The sequence below is a fragment of the Doryrhamphus excisus genome, linkage group LG4 (genome assembly GCF_037039965.1).
Source record: "Doryrhamphus excisus strain RoL-2023G ecotype Guam linkage group LG4, RoL_Dexc_Guam_v1.1, whole genome shotgun sequence".
In the NCBI taxonomy this organism is placed as follows: domain Eukaryota; kingdom Metazoa; phylum Chordata; class Actinopteri; order Syngnathiformes; family Syngnathidae; genus Doryrhamphus; species Doryrhamphus excisus.
In genome coordinates this window covers 23,775,001-23,802,641 of record NC_136360.1, presented here as the reverse complement: position 1 = coordinate 23,802,641, position 27,641 = coordinate 23,775,001, and the positions used below count along the sequence as shown (strand labels likewise).

The following is a 27,641-nucleotide window of genomic DNA, read 5'->3' as shown; positions in this document are numbered from 1 at the left end:
ACAATAAGGTGATAAATTATGAATTCAAGAAAATGACAAAACAGGAAAATGGCGCCGTGTGGTGTCTCCCTGCAACGTCTTGTCGGAAACAGTCGTCGTTCATTAAGGTAAAAGTAACAGATGTTTGTTCATCCCTTTAATATGTCATTTAGAATAGTTTTATTCATGTAAAACTACACAATAAGTAAGGTGATAAATGATGAATTCAAGAAAATAATATGACAAAACAGGAAAATGGCGGCCGTATGGTGTCCCGTCTTCGGAAGCAGTCGTCTTCAATGAAGGTAATACCACTTTCATTTGTAATTTACTTTTTTACATTTACATTTAAAAAAAGTTTTATTCATGTCAAACTACAAAAACGTGTTGTGTGTTAACATTTTTAAGATTTGTGGCGTAATTTGGGCTCCAAAGGGCTCCAAAGTCATTAAACTGTGTATTAGCAAACAAATAGGCTAACAAGGACATTTTGTGATGGGAGGAAAAAACACAATTTGACTCAAGTGTGTTAATGTAATAACGCAACAAGACTTTACTTACGTTACGTTAACTGAGGCAAATATTTGGCGTAAATGTTCGACTTTGATCCAAAAGTATGCTAATACTGCTAGCTAACAGAGCTTCCACTGTATATAAACGACCGCCATTTTTCACCACTATTCAGGAAGTTCATAGGAGTTGTTTGCTAGGAGTATGCAGGTCCATACTGGAATATCCCAACCTCCGATCCGATCCCAAATCTTCATGCTCTATATTGAAACTTTTGAGGTAATGTTTGTCATTTTAATCATAAACCTAGCCATGTGTGAATACAGTTTTTACTCTTATCGTAAAGTTAAGTACTTTTTTAACAGTTTTTAATTTTACTTGTTTCGTTGTTTAAAAGACAATTTTCAAATGTTTGTATGATTTTGTCCCCTTTTTAAATATTGTTTTCTGTCTATCTGCTAACGCCCGTCCAGGGTGTAGTCGGCCTCTCCGGGATAGGCTCCAGCCGCTTGTCGTCTGTCCCTGATCAGGTAAGTTATGTAGAAAATGAATAATTGCTGTGTCATGGTACCGCACCCTTAATCAAACCAGTATTGCAGGTGTTCATGCATCCTGGAACAAAACCTAATTACCTCAACAACCTCAAATGCTCCAGTTATTATCAAGTAACTGCCAAGTGGCCTATAGTTTCCTGGTTTGTGATCTATAAACGCCAATAATCTAATTAGACAGCTTTATTGTCATCTTAAAATGTTGCCAGTCGGCTGCTGCTGCTGCTGCTGCTGCTGCTGCGTGTTATAGTTGTCACCAGCACTGGTAATACCCGCTGAGGAGTTAGCTCTTCACTTGACAGCGATTGCAACATCGGTTCTGTCGCCGCTGTGCTGTGCTCGGCCCTCAGTAACATACTTGTTAATGAACGACCATGCGGTTGTCATTTCGTCATGCCTCGCCATCCTCTCGGAGGTATTGGTAAATAAATGCACTTGTTTGTTTTTTCATCTCGCTGGCTACATTTTTTTAAAATGTGCAACGTGCAAAAAAAATGCAATGGTAAAAAAATTATAATATTAAATATATATATATATAACATACAAAATATAATATATTTTAATATATAAAAATAAGGGTGTCCAAATGTTGTCCGCTGAGGGCCACTTTCAGAAAAAATTGTCATTTACTCATGTGTTTTTTACTCAAGTTTGTTAATACATTTAGTTTGAAAAATATTAAGACAAAGCCTTGTTTTTTTGCATATTGGTGGCAGTGCATCATTATTATTTACGCATTATGCATTTTCTCTATTTTATTTTTTTATTTCTACAACATGACGAGTGGCCCCCAGTTCGCACTTTGGACACCCTTCCCTGCAGGCCTGTGTTCTACGGTGTTTTGACTCCGTTTGAAGCCAAACGCCATCCAACAAAACACCGTTTGCATGTTTTTTTGTTTTGTTTTTTTACACTGAATTGACTCATCTTTTACATTCTCCATCATGTCCTTTCATGCTCCCGTGCGAGTAATTCTCTCACTCGATGCGGCTCCACGGCAACGAAATGAAAGGGAAACCAGTTTGGGGGGAAAAAACCAGTTTTAAGCGCGCCTTCAGCTGTGTGCCTATGCAAATGATGAACTGAACCGCAATCAAGCAACGGAGGAGGAGCATTGAATGACAACGTTTGCACACCGTGAGCCGTACGCAGCGTTTATTTCAGCATGGGTGCAGAAGAAAAGGACAAAATATATCTACTGATGGAAATAATCACGGGGAAGGCTAGAAGTTGAACAATATGTGGCACTCAGTACCATACAGGCCACTTCTCAAGTCCTAGTATGCTTAAAGCAGGGGTAGTAAACATGCGGCACATGGGCCACATACTGAGCAGCAGTAACTCTTACAACAAATAGAGGACTTTGTAAAATGCAAATTTAGAAATGATTAATTCAATGCATTGTCCTTGCGCTTTAATTGGCTGTCAATCAATCAATCAATCAATCAATCGATCAGGCCTTGTCAAGGGAGGGGTTCCACCCATCGTCACAGAGCGGAGCTGGTTCACCAACATACCTCGCATACTCGCACAGCGTCTGCCTGTGGAAACGCCACCGCCGCGTTCGCCATGTTGCACATGACAGAAGGCGAAGGGGTGGGGGGGACGCAGTTTGCTGGTTTACCTGCGCGTGGCAATGAGAGCCTGGACGGGAACTCGGCGCTTCGGGATGCACGTTGCACACACGACCAGAAACAATGACTGAAATTTCCGAGCCGACAAATTCCCAGGCAAAGTTTCTAGCGGCGCGGGCAACAGAACAGCTGCGTCCGGTACGTCCTGCGGAGACGAGCACAAACATTACGCAACATGTGTGTTTGCGTGTGTGCATGTGTGTGTATGGAGTGTGTGTTTGGAGGGGCACTCACCTGTTCGTTGGATGAGAGTGGCGGTTGTGTCTGTCGCAGGTGAGTGTTTTTCACTTTGTCTCTCACCTGGCAGCGCTGACGTGAGAGGAGCTGTCTATCAAGTGGAGGACGCCGTGTTGAGACACGACGACACGCCCACTGGAGAGAGCGAGAGAGAGACAGGTAGACACCCCCTTCTTCTTCTTCTTCTTCTTCTTCTTCTTCTAATTGGCTTCCAGTCCATCCAGGCATATGCAGAAACATCATAATAATAATAACAAAGTCCCTGTTTGTGAAGTAGAAGTAACATGATAAAGCACCACCTTTAATGTGATGCATCGCATCTGTGTTTATTTTATGTATTGGTCCCATAAAAGACAAGCAAAAAAAAAAAAAAACGCCTAACGCACCTCTTCAGGAAAAACCGGTAGGCAGTCAGGGAACTATTTTGCAGGAGCACATCTACGGTGGCCGACACGCAACATCAACGTCCACACAAACACCATCAAAGCAACATAAGCACTCCCATCTGAAACCAATTTCACTGGAAAGATATGCAGCAATGCTCCAAAATGAACAAATATTGACTGGAATGCAATAAACACTATTGAATAAACTGTAAAAAAAGTTTTCATGTTAGGAATAAATGTAATAATAAGAATAGAATAAAATAGGACTAAAGTTTTATCATATCCGTGCCCGCCAAGTAGGATTCCTTATTTATAAATTGAATATTTACGCAAGAAATAACACCCCATAGTCACCTTTACACTCTTATTACCCTGTATAGTAGACAAAATATGACATATAAAACCTGTTTAGCGCCTTCTAAATACACTTTTTAACATTATTAGAGCCCTCTAGAAATAACACCCCTATAGTCACCTTTATACGGCCATTACCCGATATAGTAGACATCATAACATACAAAACCTGTTTACCACCTTCTAAATACACTTTTTAACATTAGAGCCCTATAGACATGAAATAACACCCCTATGGTCACCTTTACACTCCTATTACCCAATGTAGCCATAATAAGAGAGATATATGAATATACAGACATAGAAAACCTGTTTACTATCTTCTAAATACACTTTGTAACATTATAGTATTATATATATTATAGCTAATATAGTAGACAATATAGTAAGCATAATAAGATTCCTGCTCGTGTGTGATGCTATAAATGTGTTCCAGCGCCAGGGGAGTTTAGTATGTTAAATCTGCTTACATTTGCATATATTTGGACTAATAATAGGCCTTATTCAACCACACAACAGCCATGATTTATTAATTTATGTATTTTTGAAAACCTGTGAGAGTAAAGTCGTTTGTTTTTGTTTTTTTGCATTATTTTTCTTTGCCGTTTGTTTTTGATCCTGCAGCATTAATGTGATTTGTATGTTTTTTTTGCAGCATTTTCCCATTGCATGTGTTTTATGGTGTGGTGTGCATTTTTGTTGCACGTTTGCACGTGTCAATCAACGTGCAAAAAGTCAAGAAAACACGTTGAATGTGTAAATATACCAGATTGAGCTGCAAAGGCTGAATCAATGAGCTGACAGACAAACCCACGGTAGCTAGCACTAAGTTGGAAGTCCCGTGAAGGGCAGGACGCCCTTTTGGGCGGCCACACCCTTCCTCCATCTCTGCTAAACTGATGGACGATGAAAATATTCCAATATTTGAACACATGTCATCCATTCACTTAAGCCAGCTTTCATCGCAGATGATCCAAACGTGGCATTGCAGACACAGCCCTGGGAGTCCTCACACTGTCTTAAAAAAACGTTTGGCCGGGGGGGGAACGCACACGCTGTGCCTGATGCAGGAATGATATCCGACTGGTTGGAGCAGCAGCCCGGCCAAAATGTGCAGGGAGTCGACCTTGGATGCATGACAAGGCAATTATCAGGTGCTTTGTTTAAGCTTGCATAAGGACGTTCGAGAGCCTCATTTATTTCAGGGATGGGCCACAGATCAGATCCCAGCAGCGTCTCACCACGCTCCGTGTTCTCTTTCAGCACTTCACCACCAACTCCGTATGACTTAGCATACAGCAGGGCCTCTCAGGTGGTGGAGGACTTGATATTATTGCAGAGCTACCTACCAACATGTCTGAATGGGTCGTACTCGCCGTGCACTTTCACTCTTGAATACGCTCTCCCTTTGGTTTCAGTTTCGAATGATCACAATATGATCGGTTTATCAATACTATTCATTTGAAAACTTGTTTTTTATGTTTTAATGTTTTAATTCATTTGTATAGTTACATTATCTTAATCGGCTACATTTTCAAGTATTTTATTTTAAAATGTAATTTAATTGATTACATTTTCATATATTATATATATATATATATATATATATATATATATATATATATAACATTAAAAAAGATTTTTAGTAATTAGTGAAAATGCAACTAATAAAAATGTTGACCATGAAGAATTATTATTTGGTAAGTACTGATTAATATTAATAAAATAATTACATTAACTTAATTATTAAATATTAATTAACTTATAAATGAATTATAAATAAATTATAATAAATTAATAAAAATGTAACTAATACAAATTGCATTTAAAAAAACATGAAGGATGATTAGGATTGCACTAAAAAGAAAACTTTATTTTATTTACAAGAAAACAGCTGTTTGTAATATTATAATAATAAAGAAATAACTGATCTTAAATTGGTGATTATTATTAACTTTTAAATCAACAACTTAGCTGCCGTCAGTCATCACAATTACCAATGGCACGCTGGTTCAACTGAGTGCGTTCCAGGAACGCAACTCATTTGAGACAGTTGTCGCCTCACATCACAGAAATAATCAAAACTACTCTGAATAGTCTGTTTTATGGAGTAATATGTTTTACTCACAATCGCCGCTAGATGGCACTTTGCTGCTTACTGTACAGTAGAGTATGGGCTCATGTGTTAAGTAGATGACTGTGTAACCTCCTGTACTGCAAATTAGACAACCTAACCAAGCTAATGGCCTGTGCACACTACTCTATATTACCGTACTGTAGATACGTAGCACATTTTAACACACTTTAGTACTTTAAATAGCATATTTCTACACATTACCATGAATTGAATGTGAGTCATTTAAATGGGATTTCAAGTTTGCTAAGAATTAGAGTGTAGATGCTGATTTTAGACCCCTATTCCAACACAATTAGCAGGAGGACCTACACAAAGTGCATTCCTCTTACTCTGCTCATTTCCTATCACACACGTGCGCCACCCTAAATGACCTACGGTATTTTAAACGACATCTCACGTCAAAAAAACTAAACAAAACTATTTTTAACTTATAACTTATTTTCCTGGTAAAACCGACAGTATGGGTGCGGGAAAAAAGATGTTTTTTTTTTTTTGGTCGCAGCTTATTGCAGGAAAGGGTGGACACTGATGGCATCTCAGTGACACATTTGTTTACAAACTGGCATCCCCTTTCACCAAATATGGTCAAATCCTTTGCTGATGGTCTCAATCAAACGTTTGGTGGCATAAACACACGCCGCAGCCTGATGGACAACCGGCCATGTTGTACAGTACGTCTCATTCACACACACACACACACACACACGATTGCCACTACTGCAGGTAGTAAAAGACAAACAATTATATTCCATTGATTCATGATAAATAATTCATAATATAATAAAAATATAAGAATATAAATATGATCAAATAATTGTTAATTATTTTGATCATGGTAAATATTATTTGAAAATATGTATTAAAATATTTTAATATTTAATATTATTTATTAAATATTATCCAACTGTACAAACTATTGTGAGAAGTTGACTGATTGGAAAGTACTGTTATCTATTTTTTTGACAGTGTAAACATGATTATGGGAGCGATATGCCAGTAGTTTTACACAATGAAAACATAGCACGATATGATATGTAATATCATAGTTGATGTTACTATGATGAAGTACTTCTCAGTCCAGTGAAAAGCTGAACTATGTTCCCTCGGCCTGTCAAGACCAGAAAGGCTGAAAAGAAATGAAACGGGAGTGAAGTTGAGTGAAAGATGCTAATGTGTGTCAAAGTTGAAAGCTGTTGTTTTCCTGCGCGTATCCGTGGACTCATCTGATAACGACAAGGACTTCCCATCAGATGCTGCAGGTGGAGACGTCACAGAGCGTATAAAAAGAGGATGCTGCACAGAGCACGTCCTCCACTCGTACCGAGCATCTGCCGCCATCCCACACGCGGTCTCCCGTCTGTCTTTTTCTGTTTTTTGCATCTTCCTGGCTGTCATGGCCAACTCGGCACTGCAGCTCATCGGCTTCTTCCTGTCCCTGACGGGTCTGGCCGTCACCATGATGGCCACCGTCATGGTGGAGTGGAAAAGGCACTTCCAGGGCAAGTCGCACAGCATCTACGAGGGCCTGTGGATGAGCTGCAGCGGGGAGCACAGGACCACCTGCGAGCTGCACGAGTCCGTCCTGGAACTGCCGTGTGAGTGCCGTTTGCAGGAAAAGCGTGCGTGATGTTGATGGGCTTTGCCGAATGGCGGTGGGAAGTCACTTCATTCTTTCCTGCTCCCAGTTGAGATCCAGATAACCAGGGCGTTGCTGCTGCTCAGCATCTTCCTGTCGGCTGTGGCGTTGCTGGTCTCCACCGTGGGAATGAAGTGCACCCGCTTTATGGACAACAAGGCCATCAAGTCTGGAGTGGCGAGGATTGGAGGGATTATTTTCATGCTTTCAGGTATGGCGTTAGTTGAAGATGGACTATTAGGGTATTTAGATGAGATAGATTTGGCGCCACCTGGTGGCCCTCACCGTCTGTGAATGTCGCTTGTTGCAGAGTAGATTCCATGATAACTCTCTTCTTTGCGTTTCATGTTTCATGACTGATCACCAGCCAATCACATATAGACAAACAACCATTCACACTATGGACAATTTGGAGTTGTTAAATAACCTAGCATGTTTTTGGAATGTGGGAGGAAACCCCACACACCCATGCGGAGAACAAAGCAACATTTTCAGGGAAAAATCTGCCCCTATAGATCATCACTGTGACGTCACATGATACTAGGGCTGTTACATGAGACAAATTACTTTTGTCTCTAACCGAGTCACAAAACAATGCAGCTGTTTTGAAACGTGTACTGACACTAAACAATATTAGCGAGAGCAAATAAACTGCAATATTTCCTTTCATATGTCACCATTCACGGGATTGGCGTTTGTGACGTGTATTTTCTCAATGACGACTGTCAAACCTTTGCAGCATTTCTTATTTTCTGCACAAGCTCACCGTGTTGCTCAATTCAGTTTGTATCTACTTTGCTTGTCGGGACGAAGGCTGCGCTGTTAGGAAAAGTGGGTGTGGTGGATACAGCATGTCTTTGGTTGTGTTTGCTTGTACGTTGGGCGATGTTCACACTGCGGGGTGTGATGCCCCATTCCGATTTTTCACTCACCTTAACGCTTTTGCTGCAATTTCAATGATTTTGTGCGATGGTGGTCAATGTTTTGTCAAGCAAATGATTCGGTGAAGGAAATGACAAATTTTGGGTCTGGCATGTGGTGGACAACTTGTTGCCACGTGTGGGTCAATGTCTGATTTTGGCTGATTTGGCCGAAATATTGGCTAAATTTGTGTCAAAGTGAAAGTCATTCTTGAAATGGATCTTTTCACAAATGGTGCTTTTCTCCCTTTTTTGTTGGGAACTGATATTTTGCTGAAATGTTCTAGTGTTGAGTACTAAAGATGCACAGAGTGAACCCTCTTCCTGACTTTTTGGAGGCCAAAGTTAATGAACCAGACACGTGTGCACGTGGTGATATGTGGAAGTGATCCACTTCATTTATTGTGTGGTTTATTTATTTGCTATCATGTTGTCATATTTAATCTCAGGACACCCCTCCATGATACCTAATTGATCTGCATCGTTTCAGTGATCAGTATCGCCGGTTATGTGTGATGTACAGCTTTTGGTCCCTTTTTTGTGAGAGCCATCGAGGACAGATTGTGTCGTTGGTCAAAAGAAGTCAAATGCTGGACTTCCTGGACTCTGATTTCCATTATTATATGTATTTGCATTATTTTTTTTCTATTTGCTGTCCTCCTTTTCACTTCCATATTCATGAAAACATCGCCGGCCCTTTTAAGAAGTTCATTTTCTTGCGTAGGTATTATGACATTCGGCGTGACGTCCTGGTTTGTCAAGAAGATAGTTCACAAGGTTCATGAGTCCCATCATCTCCACAGGTACCACACCCACAGTCCCGGTAGCTGTGTTGTTTCCAAAGGATTCTATAACTGTGTTTTTGTGTGCAGCTTTGAGTTTGGTCGGGCGGTGTTTGTCAGCTGGGCCGCCGGCCTCCTCACCACGGCGGGCGGAGCGTTCCTCACCTGCGGGAGGTGCTCCAGGTCGTCTGCGTCCAACTCCATTAGCTCCAACCACCTCATGTCACCGAGCCCCACAGCAACGACGTCCAGTCAAAAGGTTCAGGATCACAATCAATGTCACGACTACTTATGAATTCTTATCCACCGAGCCTTTCTGCTAAATGTACACCACACAGATTTATACTAGGAACTCTTTCAGCATTTACTTTTGTATTGTTGCATACTATAAATGACTCTTTGTACAGATTTTGAAGATGAGAAATAAAATAATGTGATTATCTTTGTTGGCTTCCTTTCAGTTCTGTGAACTTGCATCTTTTTCCTCATGCGCTGGTTGATGGGGTTTGTGTGAGCAGAGGCGTCCACGTCCACAAACACAATCTGATTAGACCCGAGTCAGAGAGGAAGTGCGCCAAATGACAACAGCGCTTGTTTTGCTCTGGGCTCTCTCATGCAACTGACTGATTGAGAGGATATGCTTGATCCTTTGAGGTCTTGCTATCTTCATCAGGGAATAGCGTGTCTCTCAGATGATGACTAATCGAAAGAACAGCAGAAAAACTCATGAGCTTTGTTTACCATTGTGGTTTTACTGCTGTTGTATTGCATGTATTACTTTGACTATTTATATCCCGGTTCTACAATGTGTTCATTCCTTTAAAAATGTATCATTGATTGGAAATTGTTGACAGATTCTGTTTTTATATATTTCACAGGTTCAGTGGCTGTTTGCTCTTCAAACTTGCAGTGGCCACAAGTGAAAGACTCCCAAGTATGGCTCATCAATGTATTCCCTTTCAAGTATCAGTACTCAAAGAGATGTGTTTCCTGCAACACTAGCTAGCACCGAATGTTAGCATTAGACCAGCCGAATAACCGTTACGGAGTTGAAAAAGTCTTCCTGTATTTACAGTATCGCTTTATATCTCTACAAATGTGCAGTCAGAAATGTCCGTCCGAATGTTTTCAAGCCAAAAAGCCCCCAAAAGACTTTTAATTGAGGACGAGTTGAGATTAAAGCACGCCATAGCGATCTCAGAAAGCGTACAGTGCCACCTAGTGGCAATGAGCAGTAGAGGCACTGTTTTGAGCCTTTGTGACCCATCGAGGTCACCGTACTTCATTTTCAGCTGGGCAATATGACAGTGATGCAAAACAAGCACGTAAAAACTGGATTTAGATCTTTTTTGGGGGGTGGTGCTTAAGTCAAATAGACGCAAAAGACAAACGTCTGTCAGAAACGCTTCAGAATTGGTCAACAAAGCAAGCGAATTGACGAATAAAAGTCGCTGTATGACTATAATTCATTTTTAACACTTAAAATTGTGAGAACTATGAATTTATCAAATTTAATTTATCAACGGAAGTGAAATTGGAACGATTGCGGTCTTGAATAGCCACCTACCACTAAACGTAAGTAAGACCTTCGTATATTTAATAAACCCCTGGCGAGCCTAAGTCTCTGTGGCGCAATCGGTTAGCGCGTTCGGCTGTTAACCGAAAGGTTGGTGGTTCGAGCCCACCCAGGGACGATTAACTTTAGTAAAATCTTGACATGACTGACAACATGTTGGTAATACTTTGCTCTATCTTATTTTTGGGACAGTCGCCTTCCGGATGAAGGTAAACGCAACCTTAAGCGAATGCTAACAAAGCTTCCACTAAGTATTTCATTTTTTTTGCCTTTTTATGCATTTAGATTTTTTTTATTTCTGTCAGGTAATTATTGGGGGATGTTTTGTGTAGAATTTTGAGGAAAAAAATAATCTGGTCTCTTTTGAAATGAAAATGTGGGACAGCTCGAGAGCTGTCGTTAGCAATAGCAATAGCTAACAACTACCACCAGATGGAGACATAACAGCAACAATAACAAAAAGCCAACAAAAGTGAAGAAATAGACCCAAAAGGCATATTGTAAGTAGAAGAAGCTCTTGCTTACCATCATGGAGGACTTTGCGCTCCATTGCATTAATTTGCATGTTGGTAACAATAAGGTAAGCTAGGTCATTGCTTGTTGAATTGTGTGATAGATTGTTGTGTTGACAATTTAAACAAAGTTGTGGAAGTCACTTTGTATGCTTGAATATGAATAATACATTTCAAGCCAAGAGCTGCCTGTCTTAGTAAAAGATTCTCCGAAGGACCCCCAGTGGAGGGAAAGTGAGCTGGAAGGGGAGGAGCCACCGGAGCCAAACCGGGGGACTCGAACAAAACGTGTCCCTCCCGATCCATCTCTACGTGAGACCCGCGGAGCTTTTCTCAATGGAAGAGGAGCCGACGTCGACCGCCTCGTCTCGCTGACTGACAGCCGCCACTCTCACTCGGCATGGACGCCAACTTCGGCCTCGTCTTGTCCGCCGTCCTGCTCGCCGCCATCCCGCCGTCTTCATCCCACCCGGAGCCCTCGGACCTGCTCTACGACGCCGCGGTTCGGGCGTTCTATCTGGGCGACTACGCCGACACCGTCCGCCTCATGGAAGCGGCGCTCAGCAGCCACGCCGAAGTCCGGCGCTCCAAAGTCCGCTGCCGGTTGAGGTGTCAGGACCAGCATCAGTTCCGGGACAGATTCACCGAGCTGGGCTTCTTCGACGCGGTGCTCCGGAGAGCCGCGTGCATGGACGCCTGCGTGGAGAAGGTCGTGGGCGTGCAGTCCATGCACAAGGTCGGCGAGGAGGTGGTGCAGGACTTCCACAGGAGGATCCCCTACAACTATCTCCAGATGGCTTATCTCAAGGTAGGACTGGGGGGGTCCACGTGGGGGGGGGGGGGGGTGTAAATCAGTCCTTGAATGGACTCTATTGTTATGGAAGGTTGAGTTTGGGTCCCTGCTGCTTCTTCAAGATTAGGAAACCTGACCTTTATGATTCCATCTCATATCATTAAAAAAATACTTTTTTATAAAAAAAAAAATTGTATTTGTAAAATTACAGCTTCTAGGATTTTTTATTTTTTTTACCTTTACTTGTCGTTAGCGATTTAGCTTATTTGTTGTGCGTTCTTCGCATTTCCTGAGCACTGGGGGATGTTCTTTGGGAAGAATCCAACGCGCAGATAAAACTGGTTTTGAAACAGGAGCTCAGCACATTCACAGACGCGTGGGGGTCTCCCAAACTGAAGGTTGCTGGTAGTATGTTCTCTGTAGGCGGCATTATGAATTATCCATACTGGCCTTTTTTGCAGTCCATTTAGCCAGTGAAGATTGCTTTTATAGTTATTATCCCATATTTCCACACAATAAGTAAGATATGGTAGAACCAGAGAGCAATAAAGAGTGTGGAGTGATTTCTGATTGAGAATTTGTTGAATATTGAAATATTTGTGTCCACCTTATGTTGTATATTTGTATACAATATGAGGTTTCCAGATGATTGGCAGCGGTCTTGGAATGATCAAAAGGGTCTTTGGGCTGCAGCTCCTGATCTTATCAGTCGTCGCCGGGCCCTTAAAGCTAGCTAACCGTCTTGGCTGTTGGTGGAATACAAACGTCTTCATTCAGTGGGCGGGAAAAACACAACACAGCGTGTGTTTGCTTCCGGACATCAAACCTCTCCTGCTTTTCCATAACTTATTAAAAAGTCAAGTAACGCAGGTGAAAGTAAATATTCTAACCATAAAAACGTTTATTTTTAAGACACGACTCGAACCTCCCACTCTAAACCGTCTTGTTGGCTTGATGTTGATGTTTTCCTTCAATTTCGGATCAACATTTGCAACAAACGTGACTGCCGTAGATATGAGATGAGATTTATCCCCACAACCTTGGAACATGTAAACGTTTCCAAATTGTCAATATTGACGGATGGATGCGTTCGTGTGACTACGTTTATTTGATCACCTCCTTCTGTTTGCTGGCGTGGCTTCCAGCAGGAATACACCCAAACACACGTCTGGAATGTTGGAGGAAAATCCCGTCCATGTTGTCATGCTGGTAATCAGCATAGCATAGACGGGGGGGACGGGGGGACGGGGGGGGGGGGGGCAGTCATCATGTGATTCCTCCATTTCTTGACTTAACGGCAACCCAGCAGGGACCTGGAGGACTGTGGACGCTCCTTTCAAAAGGAAGTATCCTGCTTTTCCGTAGTTTTTCTACTTCCTGCTCAACGTTTGGCGAGACACGGATGGAAATCGAACGCTTTGATGGATGTGTTTACTTCCAAATCCCCCCCCCCCCACATGTCAACTTGGACCATAGCATGGAATCTTGTGCAAATGTTTGAGTAGGTCAAGGTTGTCCAAAGTGCGGCCCGGGGACATTTGTGGTTTTTTTTTTATTGGCCCGCAGCACAACCAAAAAATCTGCAAAAAGAAATCAAAATTTGAAAAATGAACTATAATTTCAAATGAATAAAATAAAAACATTTTGTGAAGTTTAAATAATATCAAAGACTTGGAACATTTGGAGAAAAAAAATTCAAAAAAGAAAGACCACATCCAAAAAAAGAAAAAAAAAATCTGTAATTTAAATTTTGATTTAAAATATTTAGGAAAATAATATTATTTTAATAAAAATTTAATAAAAATTATAATAATTTTGGAAAAAGTAAAAAAAAAAACAAGAGAAGGAATGTTGTAATTTAATCAGAAAAAGTTGTAATTTTACATGAAAAACATTGTAATATTATGAGGAAAATTAACATAATTTTATGAGCCTATAGTAGAAATATATATTTTTTTATTTTTATCAACGGGGGTTGATGTGAAAGCGACTTGGATGTTTTGCCTCTTTGCTATCTTTCAACTGCTTCTGGGAACGTCGTCAGGGAAGTTCAATGAGTCTTTGCAAAGGCTGTCTGGTGATGGAAGGTCCATCCTGGAATCTATTCCATCTTATTATTCCAGAGGCCGCAAGATAAGACGAGAACCTCCTGTTGGCTTTCTTGGGATGTTTAAGGGCTTTTGTTTCTGAGCTTGGGTTGTGTTTACATCGGTGCTGTGTAAAAGTGATAGCAGTGTCGAGGCGCTAGTTGCTGCCCTGGGGTCCACTGACCCCCAGGTTCTTGCCCAAGGACACAACAGATGGAAGAAGTAGGGATTGATCCACCAACTTCACCGTTTCCTGTCCGTTTCCTGAGCCACTGACTCCCACGGTACCGTAGCGCCTTGGTTAACATCATTCATCCATTGTAAAAGGTCCGACTCAAACCAAAACGGACTCTAACTAAAGCAAGTGTGCTTAGTAAATAGTTGAATCCAGACAGGAACGGATCACTGAGTTAAAAGGATGTCATCGTTACGATTACTTCTACATAATATCGTGTCACTTTTTCCAAAAATCAACAACTTTATTTTGTGTGTTTTTTCTTCATATTGTGACTTTAAAAAAAAAGTTGTATTTTAAAAAATATTTTAATTCTATGCTACTTGATAATATTATGAGTTTATTCCCGGAAAAGTGAGCCTTATTTTTTTCATTAGACTACAACTTTTTTCTCCTAATATTTTGACTTTATTTTTGTAAAATTACAGCTTAAAAAAAATTCTGCTTTTTTTCCCCAATAATTTCTGCTTTAATGTTGTAAATGTACTTCCCATAATTATGATGTTATTGCCAGTATTTTGACCTTATTCTTGTATCATAATATCATATAACTTTTTAGTTGTTAATATAAAAATTAACAACTTTATTTCATGTGTTTTTTCTTAATATCGCAATTTTTTAAAAAATGTTGTATTTTTAAAAATATTTTAATTCTATTCTACTTGATAATATTATGAGTTTATTCCCGGAAAAGTGAGCCTGACTTTTTTCATTAGAAATCATTTCAACTTTTTTCTCCTAATATTTTGACTTTATTCTTATAAAATTACAGCTTTAAAAAAAAAAAGATTCCAACAATTTCAGCTTTAATGTTGTAAATTTACTCCCCGTAATTATGATGATATTGCCAGTATTTTGACCTTATTCTTGTATCATAATATCATATAACTTTATTTTGTGTGTTTTTTCTTAATATCATGACTTAAAAACTTAAAAACATGAATTTATTCTTGTAAAATTTCAGCAGTTTTTTTTTCATTTCTGCTGCTGTTTTTTTCTATGTAAATGTACTTGCCATAATCATGAGCTTTTTCCAAAAATAACAATTTTATTTGTTGCTTTTTATACTCCGTTTCTGCCGCTGGTGTCTGATGCTGGTGTCTGATGCTGGTGTCTGATGCTGGTGTCTGATGCTGGTGTCTGATGCTGGTGTCTGATGCTCGTGTCTGATGCTCGTGTCTGATGCTGGTGTCTGATGCTCGTGTCTGATGCTCGTGTCTGATGCTCGTGTCTGATGCTCGTGTCCAACCTCAGGCCCGACACGTCAAGGCCACGTATCGCCCGTCTGGCCACACATCCGTCTATTACATTTTTTTTTCAACTCTTTTTTTTTATATTTCATCTTTATGCTACTAAAATGATGTCATTTGAATTTCTATTTTTATGTGTTTATTTTCCAGCTATTTCAGCTCTCTTCATATTCATTTTGTTCTTATAATGATGACTTTGTTTCCATAATAATATTTTGACTTTATTCTACTGACATTATAAGCTTTTCCACAGGCAAATTTTCCTAAAATGACAACTTTATTCCATGTTTTGTTATTTCTCACAATATTTTAATTTTATATACATATTTATTATTATATTTATATATTTTTTTCAAGTCTTTTTTCTTTTAGTATTCATTCTTTCAATATTCAGTCATTTTTCCTGATATATGTATTTTTTTATTATTATGTTATCTTCCTAAAATGTGTTTTTCTTGTAGTTTTCCCTTCATATTTTGGTTTTATCCTCAACAAAATACTGCAGATGTTTCCATTTCTGCTGTTATTGTTATTATTGATTGATCTTTCTTGCTAAATATTACGTATGTTTAGAACGCGTTGCGGTGTGAAAACGGCTCCCTGGCTGCACTTTGCAAACATGGCTGGAAAACATGACGGGAAAAGCGGCGTCTCATCTTGAAAGGGAATAAGGGAATAAGGGAATAAGGGAATAAGGGAATATTGAAATGTGGAGCAGGTTGAGTCCACCTCGTCGGGAGATCCACTTTTCCATGTGGGAGTTTTATAGCAGACAAGATTCAACATATTTGCTTTCATGCTTCTTTACTGGAAACCCCGAGTACTTGTAAAGCATCTTCATAAAAGTACACATGGAAGTGTACTACTTTATTACGAGTATCTCCATGTATAAAGCAAAGTAAAAAGTGTATTATTAGGACTTTTGGTGGTGATAGTGCAGAGGAAGCGTCTGCTACTAATTAGTGAAGGACTACACCTACTTATTAACGAGGAGCCTCCCAAGGGGGGCCGACCTTGTGGGCTGGGTGCCAGGCAGCAGAGACACAAAAGTACGTGTACAAGTACAAGTACGTGGCCAAGTACGTTAGCTCGTCATCTGCTTTAAAAAAAAAGGCTAATATTCTTTTGTTTCTACTTTATTGCCATAATATTTTTAACTTTTTTATTTTTTAATTTTATTTTTAACTTTTTCTTCCAAAAATTGCAACTTTGGTCGTCGTTTTGTTGCTTCTCATTTTGGCTTCATTTTTTAAGAATATTATGCTACTAAAATGTTTTTTATACTCAGAATTATGAGTTTATTCTCATAAAGTTGCACCCTTTTTTCCCGTGAGAATGCTTTTTTTTCTAATTTTATTTATAAATGACCTTTATTTATAAATGATCATTTTGTGTTGGGGAGCCTTTTTTAACATTATTTTTCCTCATATTATTATAAGATTATTCTTATAAAATCGGGACCTTTCCGACTTTTTATTCTTGATATTATGACTTTATTCACTTTATTTACTTTATATATTTTTTTTAATTCTGCTGCCTTTTGTTTCTACGTTATTGCCATAATATTTTTGACTTTTTTTTTATTTTAAAATTTTTTTTACTTCATTTTTTAAAAATATTACGCTACTAAAATGACATTATTTTTATACACATAGAATTATGAGTTTATTCTCATAAAATTGCACCTTTTTTCCATGGGGAATACTTTTTTTTCTTTTTATTTTGACTTCATTCTTGTAAAATTCCAGCTGTTTTTTTCAGTTTCTATTGTTTTTTTTATTTGTTTATTTTCCAGCTATTTCAGCTCTCTTCATATAAATTTTCTTCTCATAATTATAACTTTGTTTCCAGAATATTTTGACTTTATTCTCCTAACCTCGTAACTTTTTCTGGTCGTCGTTTTGTTGGTTTTCATTTTGACTTCATTTTTAAAAAATATTATGCTACTAAAATGACATTATTTTTCCTCATAGAATGATGAGTTTATTGTCATAAAATTGTGCCCATTTTTTCTCTTGAGAATACTTTTTTTCATTTTTATTTTGACTTCATTCTTGTAAAATTCCAGCTGTTTTTTTCAATTTTGATTTTTTTAATTTGTTTATTTTCCAGTTATTTCAGTTCTCTTCATATTAATTTTATTCTAATAATTATGACTTTGTTTGCATAATATTTTGACTTTTTTTCTACTTTTATTTATAAAGTAGCTCACTATTATTTTGTGTTGGGAGCCTTTTAGTATATTTTCCCAACGCTGTCCCGTGTCGACGCATGGCAGCCAAGAACAACGTGGTGCCGAGTGCCTGCTGGTTCTGGGTGTCACGCGTCCTTTCATGTTGCTTCTGCTGTAAGACTCGGGTGCGGACTCTGGTTAAGACGTTCACGTCAGCCAATCGGAGGCCTGGGCTCAGACTGCACGTGTGCGGCGTGAGGCGCGGAGCCAGGAGGTTCCGTAATGGGACGCAGGCTTAGTGTCATTCCAACGCTGGGATGATCTCATGAGCGTTTGTAGGGCAAGGTCAGGAATTCCAGTCCAAGTTCAACTAAAAGATTCTTTGTAGAGCCGAGGCGCTCGTTTTAATGAGTTCAGTTTTTTTTTTTTAAAGTGTGGGGGGGTATACGTATGTGGGGGGTACACAGGTTGATGGCCAAGATCAGGGATCTTCGGCTCAAAAAAGTTGGTAATGGCCGTCTTAAAGCTTTCAGTGTCACTCCGATACTGTGAACATCCAGCAGCAACTCAACATTTTGGCATGATTATTATTTTGATGAAAAATATACTGAAATGCCGTATTTTCTGGACTAGAAGTCATTCCGAAATATAAGTCGCACAAGGCCAAAAATGCATAATTAGGTTGAAAAAAACATAAATAAGTTGTAAAAAAGAACGTTAAAAAATGCTCCCCAACACAAAATCATAGTGAGGTAGTTTATAAATAAAAATAGAAAAAAAGCATTCCCAAGGGAAAATAGGGTGCAATTTTATGAGAAACTCATAATTAAAGTATAAAAAATAATGCCATTTTAGTAGCATAATATTTTTTTAAAAATGAAGTCAAAATGAGAAGCAACAAAACGACAATGAAAGTTGCAATTTTTGAAAAACCAGGTTGGAGAAAAAGTTAAAAATAAAATAAAAAAATAAAAAAGTCAAAAATATTATGGCAATAACGTAGAAACAAAAGGCAGCAGAATTAAAAAAAAATATATAAAGTAAATAAAGTGAATAAAGTCATAATATCAAGAATAAAAAGTCGGAAAAGTCCCGATTTTATAAGAATAAACTTATAATAATATGAGGAAAAATAACATTTAAAAAAATGCTCCCCAACACAAAATGATAGTGAGGTAGTTTATAAATAAAAATAGAAAAAAAAGCATTCTCAAGGGAAAAAAGGGTGCAATTTTATGAGAAACTCATAATTCTATGAGTATAAAAAACATTTTAGTAGCATAATATTCTTAAAAAATGAAGTCAAAATATCCTGAGTCCTGAAAAAAAGTCCATGAACCGACACATGAGGACCGCTGCTCCATGAAAATAGTTAGAAAAACGTAAAAGTGGGATCATGTGTCCCAAGTCTCGTGCTGCGTTCGAGTGCAACGACCTTGCGGTGTCTGACATTGAGTAATGGCGGCAGTAGACTCCTCTTCATTCGGGAACACATTTGTTCTGGTCTGCTATTGGATCCCCCGGCGTGAGGGTGACGCTTTCTCCCGCTTAAGAATCCAAGCGTGTCTGATGGCTGACGGTGGATTTCTGGCTCCGCTTCGGCCGTGTCAGACATGTGGAATGCAAGATGGCCGACGAGACGCTGTCACTTTCTCCAAATTAGAAGGCACGCTTGGTACTTCAAGTGGTTTTAGGACTTTGGTCCTGGACTGCTGTTGTTATTATGATCTGGCACATGTTTGAATCCCTGCCATTAAGGCGTTGCTGTGTTCGAGACACAACATCTGAATCCGGCCCCCCAGTTACTGTCCGAGTATTTCAACTTTTAACATGATGTCTTATTCAGTAAAAAAAATATAAATTCATTAATTAAAAAAAACTGTAAAATTAAATTTGGTAGTTTGAGTGAAATGATAACATATAGCTGATAGTATGACACTTTTACAAGTAAAATTAATATTACTCTGATGATTACTACTACTACTACTACTACTACTACTACTATTTTTTATTAAAAAAATCAATAAAAAAATAAAAATAAAATAAACTTTAAATTACTATAATAATAATAATAATAATAATAATAATAATAATAATAATAATAATAATAATATGTGGTGAATAAATAGATGACATCAAATATGAACAACAATGTAGAGCGTAAACAGTAAATTGCACAAATAAATTACATAATTTAGAAATAAAAATGATAATAATTTAAAGTTTATTTATTTTATTTTTTGTGTGTCATACGTTCATTGGGATTGGTACTTTTCTTTGGGAATGATGTGTACGTATACAAAGGTTAGATTCCTTCCATTTCTTTGCGTAATTGTAATATTTGGGTCCATGTATACGTGGCTAATCATTCATATCCTGTGCATCTCCAGGGGGCTAACCCCCCAGCCGCCCCCCAACCGCCCCCCAACCGCCCCCCCCATCAAAACCCAAACAAAAGAGTCTCCCTGTGAATATTGCGTGTGCGGTATCAGCCAAAGCAGCTAACGAGGTCACGGATCCACGACATGGGATGTTGCGTCACATCGCCGAACCCGCGACTCGGAAGGGAGGCCCAAAGCGTTGGTACCAAATGTTCCACAATGAAGTCCGGGTCACTACCGACCACCTGGTTCGATTTCCCGTTTGTTGGTCTGGCTTTGTTTTGATAGTTCTGGTGGGGGTTTTTGTCCTCGCCAGATTGTTGGGGATTTCCTGGAGACTTCCTGTTATCTAAGCCGTGACTCAGTCGGCGAGAAAAGATTTCTTCCACGGAATGGCCGTTTTTTTTGATTGATTGATTGATTGATTGATTGATTCTAGCAGCGAACTTATCTAAATCGTCTTGAAGAGCCTGCCTCCATGATGACGTTGAGTTATCCTTCCCTTCCTGAGTCAGCAGCTCTGGAATGACTCGGGTCTTGGACTGTTTTAAAATCATTCCTGTTAACACTTGACTCCTGGAGTGGATGGAAAAGTCGAGTGACGAGGAAGTCTGCAGTCCAAGAAAAAACCAAGAACCACTTTTAAGGAAGGCCATGATGTCAGTCGGAGAAGACTGAAGTATGGAAAATCACTTCTAAAACATGAACGTGAGAACGTTAGCTGACGCGTGTGAGAACTGCTAGCTAGAAGAATGGAACGGCTGGAATTGCCAGGGAAAGGTTAGGTGGATCCAAGGAATTCCGACAAAACGCTTCAATTCAGAAAACGGGTTTGCAATCCCCAACAGTCGGGATGTCCAGAATTCCCGGGCTGGGTGAATCTCCGAGGAGGGGTCTCCTTCTCACGGTTATGCCCAGAACACCCCACCAGGGAGGGGTCCAGGATGGATTCGGACTAAATGCCCGAGCCAAGTCCATTCGCCCGACGGAGGAAACTCATTCCAGCTGCTTGTATCCGCTATCTCGTTCTTCCCGTCACGACTAAGAATTGGCCGATATATCAGGACGATATTTGGGTTTCTTACTTGAATCGGTATCGGCCGATACACGCATGGATTTGCCGTCGCATGATTTACAGACTGGCATCCGCCGGGCAGTATCGGTCACAAATATCGACCCAAGCAAAATCGGTATCGGCATCGGTTTGAAAAAAACCATATGGGTGGATCCTTAGTCACGACCCAACGCCCATCCTGGTCAGGGGTCCGTATGGGAAGTCGAGTCCCAATTGAGAGCATTGACTTGTGTCTCTTGGTGAAGAGACCAGGACGGCCCGGTACAGGACCGCTTTACCGCAGACTAGGGATCGACCAATCGTTTTTTTCCTTCTTAAAGAGACAGTTGTATGAAAGCATGAGGTTTTCCGTAGGAATACCAAGGGAATTATTAACTATGAGAAAACCAGCAAATCCTGGTGGTTTGGGATGGGAAGAGTTTCAGGACCCTTGACTTTCCTGAGTTTTAATGACCCGGATTTCGGATAATCCGAGTCGTGAAGGAGGTATTGCAATACCCAATCCCCCAGTACACACAAACCAGGGAAGTGCTCAGCCAATGAGCAAGCAGGACCACATGGTCTCCGGTGCTCTTCGATGAGGACCCGGTACGGTTTTGCCAATACAGAAGCATTAAGAGTGTCCGCTATTCCAATATGCTGCTACTACTACTTCCTTACAGTATTACAAAGAAGTAGAATCCATGTTTTAGAAGTATTTGAAGGCTCTACTATAAATGACTTGAAGTGGCAGCTGGCAGGTTTGGACTTTAAGTGGAGCGTTGAGGTCTCAGACCTGCCAAAGTCTCAATGCTTTGGATTCTTGGAAACGACTGAGCAACCGTCGTGTGGTTTTTTTTGGCTGTCAAGTCCCTGGACCGTGACACAAAGTACTCCTGGTGCAGTTTTTCTACAAGCGGGACTCAACATTTAAGAGCATGGCCTCGCTTCCTCCACTGGGTAGGATACTGGCAGGGCGCCCACACTGCTGTATCAATATGCTAACATGCTAACACGCTACCAGCTGTGGATACACTTGTACAATAAGAATACCACCACCATTGCGTGATGGAGGAGTGGATAAATCATGGGCTCACTTCATTATGAAGCACTTTGGGAGCCTTGAGAAGCGTTATATTCATTCATTCATTTTCTACCGCTGAGCCTCATTACACTCACATTCATACCTATGGACAATTTGGAGTCGCTAATTAGCATGTTTAGCATGTTAGCAAACTAGCATGTTTTCGGAATGTGGGAGGAAACCGGAGTACCCGGAGAAAACCCACGCATGCACGGGGAGAACATGCAAACTCCACACAGAGATGGCCAAGGATGGAATTGAACTCGGGTCTCCTAGCTGTGAGGCCTACACGTTAACCACTCATGCACTGTGCAGCCCTGGTTCAGTATATTTTTCATCAAAATAGTAGTCATGCCAAAATGTTGTGTTGCTGCTGGATGTTCACAGTATCCGAGTGATACTGTTGCGGGGGTGCTGGAGCCTATCCCAGCTGTCTTGGGGCGAGAGGCGGGGTCCACCCTGGACTGGTGGCCAGCCAATCACAGGGCACATATAGACAAACAACCATTCACACTCACATTCGTACCTATGGACAATTTGGAGTGGCTAATTAGCATGTTTAGCATGTTAGCAAACTAGCATGTTTTTGGAATGTGGGAGGAAACCCGGAGAAAAGCCACACTTGCACGGGAAGAACATGCAAACTCCACACAGAAATAACCGAAAGTGGAATTGATCTCTGGTCTCCTAGCTGTGAGGTCAGCGTGCTCACCACTCGACCACCGTGCAGCCGTGTGCTGTATACAATGCCATTGTTTAGTAAAACAGTCCCAGGTGAGTCCCAACAACAGGAAATATGTGATCACGTGTCGTCCCACACGTATGATTTCCTGCTTCTCTAAGTTGATCTGACCTCAACAGGAGGCCTCAGCGTGTTTTTATTTCCCAAGTTGTTCCGGAATGGTATTTTGGAACGTATAGTCCAATGCGGGCTGCTTTTATTGCCTGCGACCCAGCATGGCCGCCGCAGAAACCATTGCCAGGTGGCGTTATGTCATGAAGGCTGATGGATATCGCCATCTGTCAGGGCGGCTGGTGGGAAGGCACGAGACTCTTTAGCGGTCTTTAACGGTCACGACCAGTCTTGGGAGACACAGGAACATTATTCCAAACGGAATCAGCTGGGAGTAGCGGTTTTGTGCTTGCAACTCTGCCATAATGAACCATGTGTGATTGTGTAGTCATTCTCCAGCCCATTTTAATTATAATAATTAACGCTTTTGCTGGACAACAATAATAACAAAGCCAATATACTTGGACAGAAAATGTGTAATTAAGCCAAGATGCCAAGATTTTTTTATACTAAGTCATACCTCGGTTAAAGTCCGCTCCGGTTAGTGTATTTTTTGGTTACTTTTGCTAAAATGTTGCTCATTTTTGCGTTCCCTTGCTTCTTTAGCATCCAAATTAGCGTCTGCTTTGTTTAGTCAAACCATCTGGGATCATTTGCACAACGAGCCGTGTTTGTCTAAATTGTCCCCTACCACGTGGGGACAATGCTTTCCTAATATAGTTTAAGGATTTTTATTTTTATTTTTATTTTTATTTTTATTTTTATTTTTATTTTTATTTTTATTTTTATTTTTATTTTTATTTTTATTTTTATTTTTATTTTTATTTTTATTTTTATTTTTACAGTTCCACATGTCCAAGAGGAGTAGGAAGAAGCAAAGCTTATTAAATCCTACCCCTCCATCTGGTACTTTTACAATCACTAACTGTTACATTTGTTCACTTCCTGCTTTCCAATGTAATTTAAGATTTTTATTTTTATTTTTATTTTTATTTTTATTTTTATTTTTATTTTTATTTTTATTTTTATTTTTATTTTTATTTTTATTTTTATTTTTATTTTTATTTTTATTTTTATTTTTATTTTTATTTTTACAGTTCCACATGTCCAAGAGGAGTAGGAAGAAGCAAAGCTTATTAAATCCTACCCCTCCATCTGGTACTTTTACAATCACTAACTGTTACATTTGTTCACTTCCTGCTTTCCAATGTAATTTAAGATTTTTATTTTTATTTTTATTTTTATTTTTATTTTTATTTTTACTTTTATTTTTATTTTTATTTTTATTTTTATTTTTATTTTTATTTTTATTTTTATTTTTATTTTTATTTTTATTTTTATTTTTATTTTTATTTTTATTTTTATTTTTATTTTTATTTTCACAGTTCCACATGTCCAAAAGGAGTAGGAAGAAGCAAAGCTTATTAAATCCTACCCCTCCATCTGGTACTTTTACAATCACTAACTGTTACATTTGTTCACTTCCTGCTTTCCAATGTAATTTAAGTTTTTTATTTTTATTTTTATTTTTATTTTTATTTTTATTTTTATTTTTATTTTTATTTTTATTTTTATTTTTATTTTTATTTTTATTTTTATTTTTATTTTTATTTTTATTTTTATTTTTATTTTTATTTTTATTTTTATTTTTATTTTCACAGTTCCACATGTCCAAAAGGAGTAGGAAGAAGCAAAGCTTATTAAATCCTACCCCTCCATCTGGTACTTTTACAATCACTAACTGTTACATTTGTTCACTTCCTGCTTTCCAATGTAATTTAAGTTTTTTATTTTTATTTTTATTTTTATTTTTATTTTTATTTTTATTTTTATTTTTATTTTTATTTTTATTTTTATTTTTATTTTTATTTTTATTTTTATTTTCACAGTTCCACATGTCCAAAAGGAGTAGGAAGAAGCAAAGCTTATTAAATCCTACCCCTCCATCTGGTACTTTTACAATCACTAACTGTTACATTTGTTCACTTCCTGCTTTCCTAATATAGTTTTAATTTTTTTTTTTATTAAATTTTTATTTTTGTCCCGTAGCAAAGTACTCGGTGATATGAGCATATAGTCATCATATAGTGATATGTATATAGAACGGACAGAAATGAATAAGAGGTGCGTTCATGGATCACATAAGGAATGTTGGGCAAAACTCCAAAGAAGGTTTTCTAAACTCCTACTACCCTAAAAGCCATACAGGACGTACTTCAGTGGAGTGTTTGTGTAAAGCTAACAATGTAGCGTATGCAGACTCTCTGGGTGGCCATTCCAGATGGACTACAGGAGGATCTAGAATGGGAAAGATGTTCCCACCAACAGCGAAGCAAGGATTGGGAAGAGTCTCTCCAAGTCTCTCCGTCCACTTGTGCGTACACCGGGAAGGAATCCCAATGTTTGTGGTTTATAAGAGCTGTGTTTATCCAAACTGTCCAATCACGGAGCCTCAAGAAGGCGTGCAGTACAAAGCTAGCGGACAGCCAATTGGATTCTGTCAGCGTTTGCCCACATTAGAAAGTCCAACTTCCCCACTGAGGGACGAATAAAGGCTTATCTTAATCTTAATTAGAAATGCTTCAGTGCCTCCAACAATAGAAACATGGGATCCTTGCCCTTGCAGTGAGGAATAGCAGTCAGCAGAGAGGAAGTACACCAAAGGTATTAGTATTATTGGACATGTGGAGCATATTACATACCGCCAGGTATGACAGGAAGGGAGGATTTAGCTTTTATAGTACATAAAACACCTCAGGCGATGGCATGATTGGGAAGTTTTACAGCAGCATGTCTCATAAAAGTTCATACGGGATCGAACATCTAAGCCTTTTGTTCCTGAACCAGTACTCACGGTAGATAACATACCATATGTAGTATATGGAAAAGTATTTTGTTGCATAGCAGGAGGAACGTTTGGAGTATGCAAGGCATGTCGGGTGCAGAGACGTCTTACGGAAGGGTGACCCTCTTGGCACCCCACCATGACCCTTACACTCACACACAAATGCTATACTCTCGTCACGTTTACTCTCGTCACGCCCACACGAGTACAAATCAATCACACTAAAAACTATCAATATGAAGCATGAGACATGACTTCCTGTTAGCATGCTGTGTGTCAAGGATGCTACGTCTGTGTAATGTGACAGCAGCAACGGGAGTGCACCCCCCTTTCAAGGCCCCCGATGGTTGGTTGGTCGGAGTCGCCATCGTCTCTAATGGGGGAGCATGCAAAGGTTAGCAATGCTACCATAGTGCTAAGGCGCTAACATGACACTCGCATTTTAACAACAACACGGTGCAAGTACAGGGTCAGGCAAAAATAAATAAAAGGCAAATAAATTATGTTTTTATTTTCGAAAAGTACATATAATGACATTTTTGTTTCATTATGTTTTAAAAATTACATCAGTTGATTGATTTTTGTTTCAATGCAGATCCAATAGCTCTGAAATTGATAACTTATAACAATGACATTAAAATGAAAAAACAATGGCATTATAAAATTATATGTACTTTTCGAGCGCTGCAAAAAAATTAAACATTTAATTAAATCTGCAAGCAGGCTGCACAGTGAGGGAGTGGTTAGCACACAGGCTTCGCAGCTAGGAGACCCGAGTTCAATTCCACCCTCGGCCATCTCTGTGTGGAGTTTGCATGTTCTCCCCGTGCATGCGTGGGTTTTCTCCGGGTGCTCCGGTTTCCTCCCACATTCCAAAAACATGCTAGGTTAATTAGCCACTCCAAATTGTCCGTAGGTATGAATGTGAGTGTGAATGGTTGCTTGAAAACTAAAATCAACTAAAATCTTAATGTAAACTAAAACTAAAATCTCTTACAATGCTGTTAACTACTCCCTTCAGAGAGCAGCACAAACTGGGTCTAACAAGGACAGAAAAACGCTGCACAACTGTGCAAGAAGAAACAAGGAAGAATTATTCCATATGATCGGTGTCGGAATCGATTTCACTCATGGATGATTGGTATCAAAATGGGCAACATAAATCCCTCGTATTTACAAAGTCATAAACAGATTTTTTTGTGCTCCAACTACAAAAATATTCCATGTATTGACTTGGAATCCCATATCGTGGAAATTAATTTATCGCTGGCAGGTCTGTAACCAACTAATTAAACCAGGGGTGACTGTAATCATGAAAGACAAAAAAATCCTTAGCAATAGCACAAACTGGGTCTAACAAGGACAGAAAAACGCTGCAGACAAATATGTGAGAGTGTGTAGTTTAAGACAGGTGGTCACCCGGCAGCTGCACTAAATAGTAGGCGTCACTGCCTGTCACTCCAAACAAGTTGACATCCAAGGAGTTTCAGTGAGTTTGGGTAAAAGTCCACATGAAGCCCTGTGAGACGTGGACCCCTGACACGGCCCCACGGCGGGTGGTTTTCCAAGCAAAGAAGCAGCAGGAGGGAAAATGACTGTGAACTGAGATCTGTGTGAAGTATTTGACTGATGAAATGTTCTTGCAGTAAATCAGTTCTTTTGCACTGAGCCGTGCCAGAAGTCCTCTTAGTGGTTGGACAGTGGTTGGACTTGTGCACTCAAGTGGATCTTA

The 27,641-nt window shown here is 39.2% G+C and overlaps 2 protein-coding genes and 1 non-coding gene across 3 annotated transcripts in view; all 3 read left to right on the top strand.

Moving 5' to 3' along the window:
* The first annotated feature begins 4,708 nt into the window (after nt 1–4,708).
* Nucleotides 4,709–9,568, top strand: LOC131129285 (claudin-1). The gene is made up of 5 exons (XM_058072697.2): nt 4,709–4,805; nt 7,039–7,383; nt 7,474–7,635; nt 9,069–9,147; nt 9,217–9,568. Exons 1-5 carry the CDS (start codon nt 4,724–4,726, stop codon nt 9,419–9,421), a joined length of 873 nt encoding a protein of 290 aa, XP_057928680.2. The 5' UTR covers nt 4,709–4,723; the 3' UTR covers nt 9,422–9,568.
* Nucleotides 9,569–10,746: 1,178 nt separating this feature from the next.
* trnan-guu (transfer RNA asparagine (anticodon GUU)) lies at nt 10,747–10,820 on the top strand. The gene has a single exon. It is a non-coding gene; the product is annotated as a tRNA-Asn (tRNA).
* A 661-nt stretch (nt 10,821–11,481) lies between these two features.
* p3h2 (prolyl 3-hydroxylase 2) overlaps nt 11,482–27,641 on the top strand; it is a 56,525-nt gene continuing 40,365 nt past the window's right edge. The window contains exon 1 of the mRNA XM_058072752.2: nt 11,482–12,022. Coding sequence (XP_057928735.2) covers nt 11,615–12,022 — 408 coding nt within the window. The 5' untranslated portion in view covers nt 11,482–11,614. The remainder of the gene's footprint in view (nt 12,023–27,641) is intronic.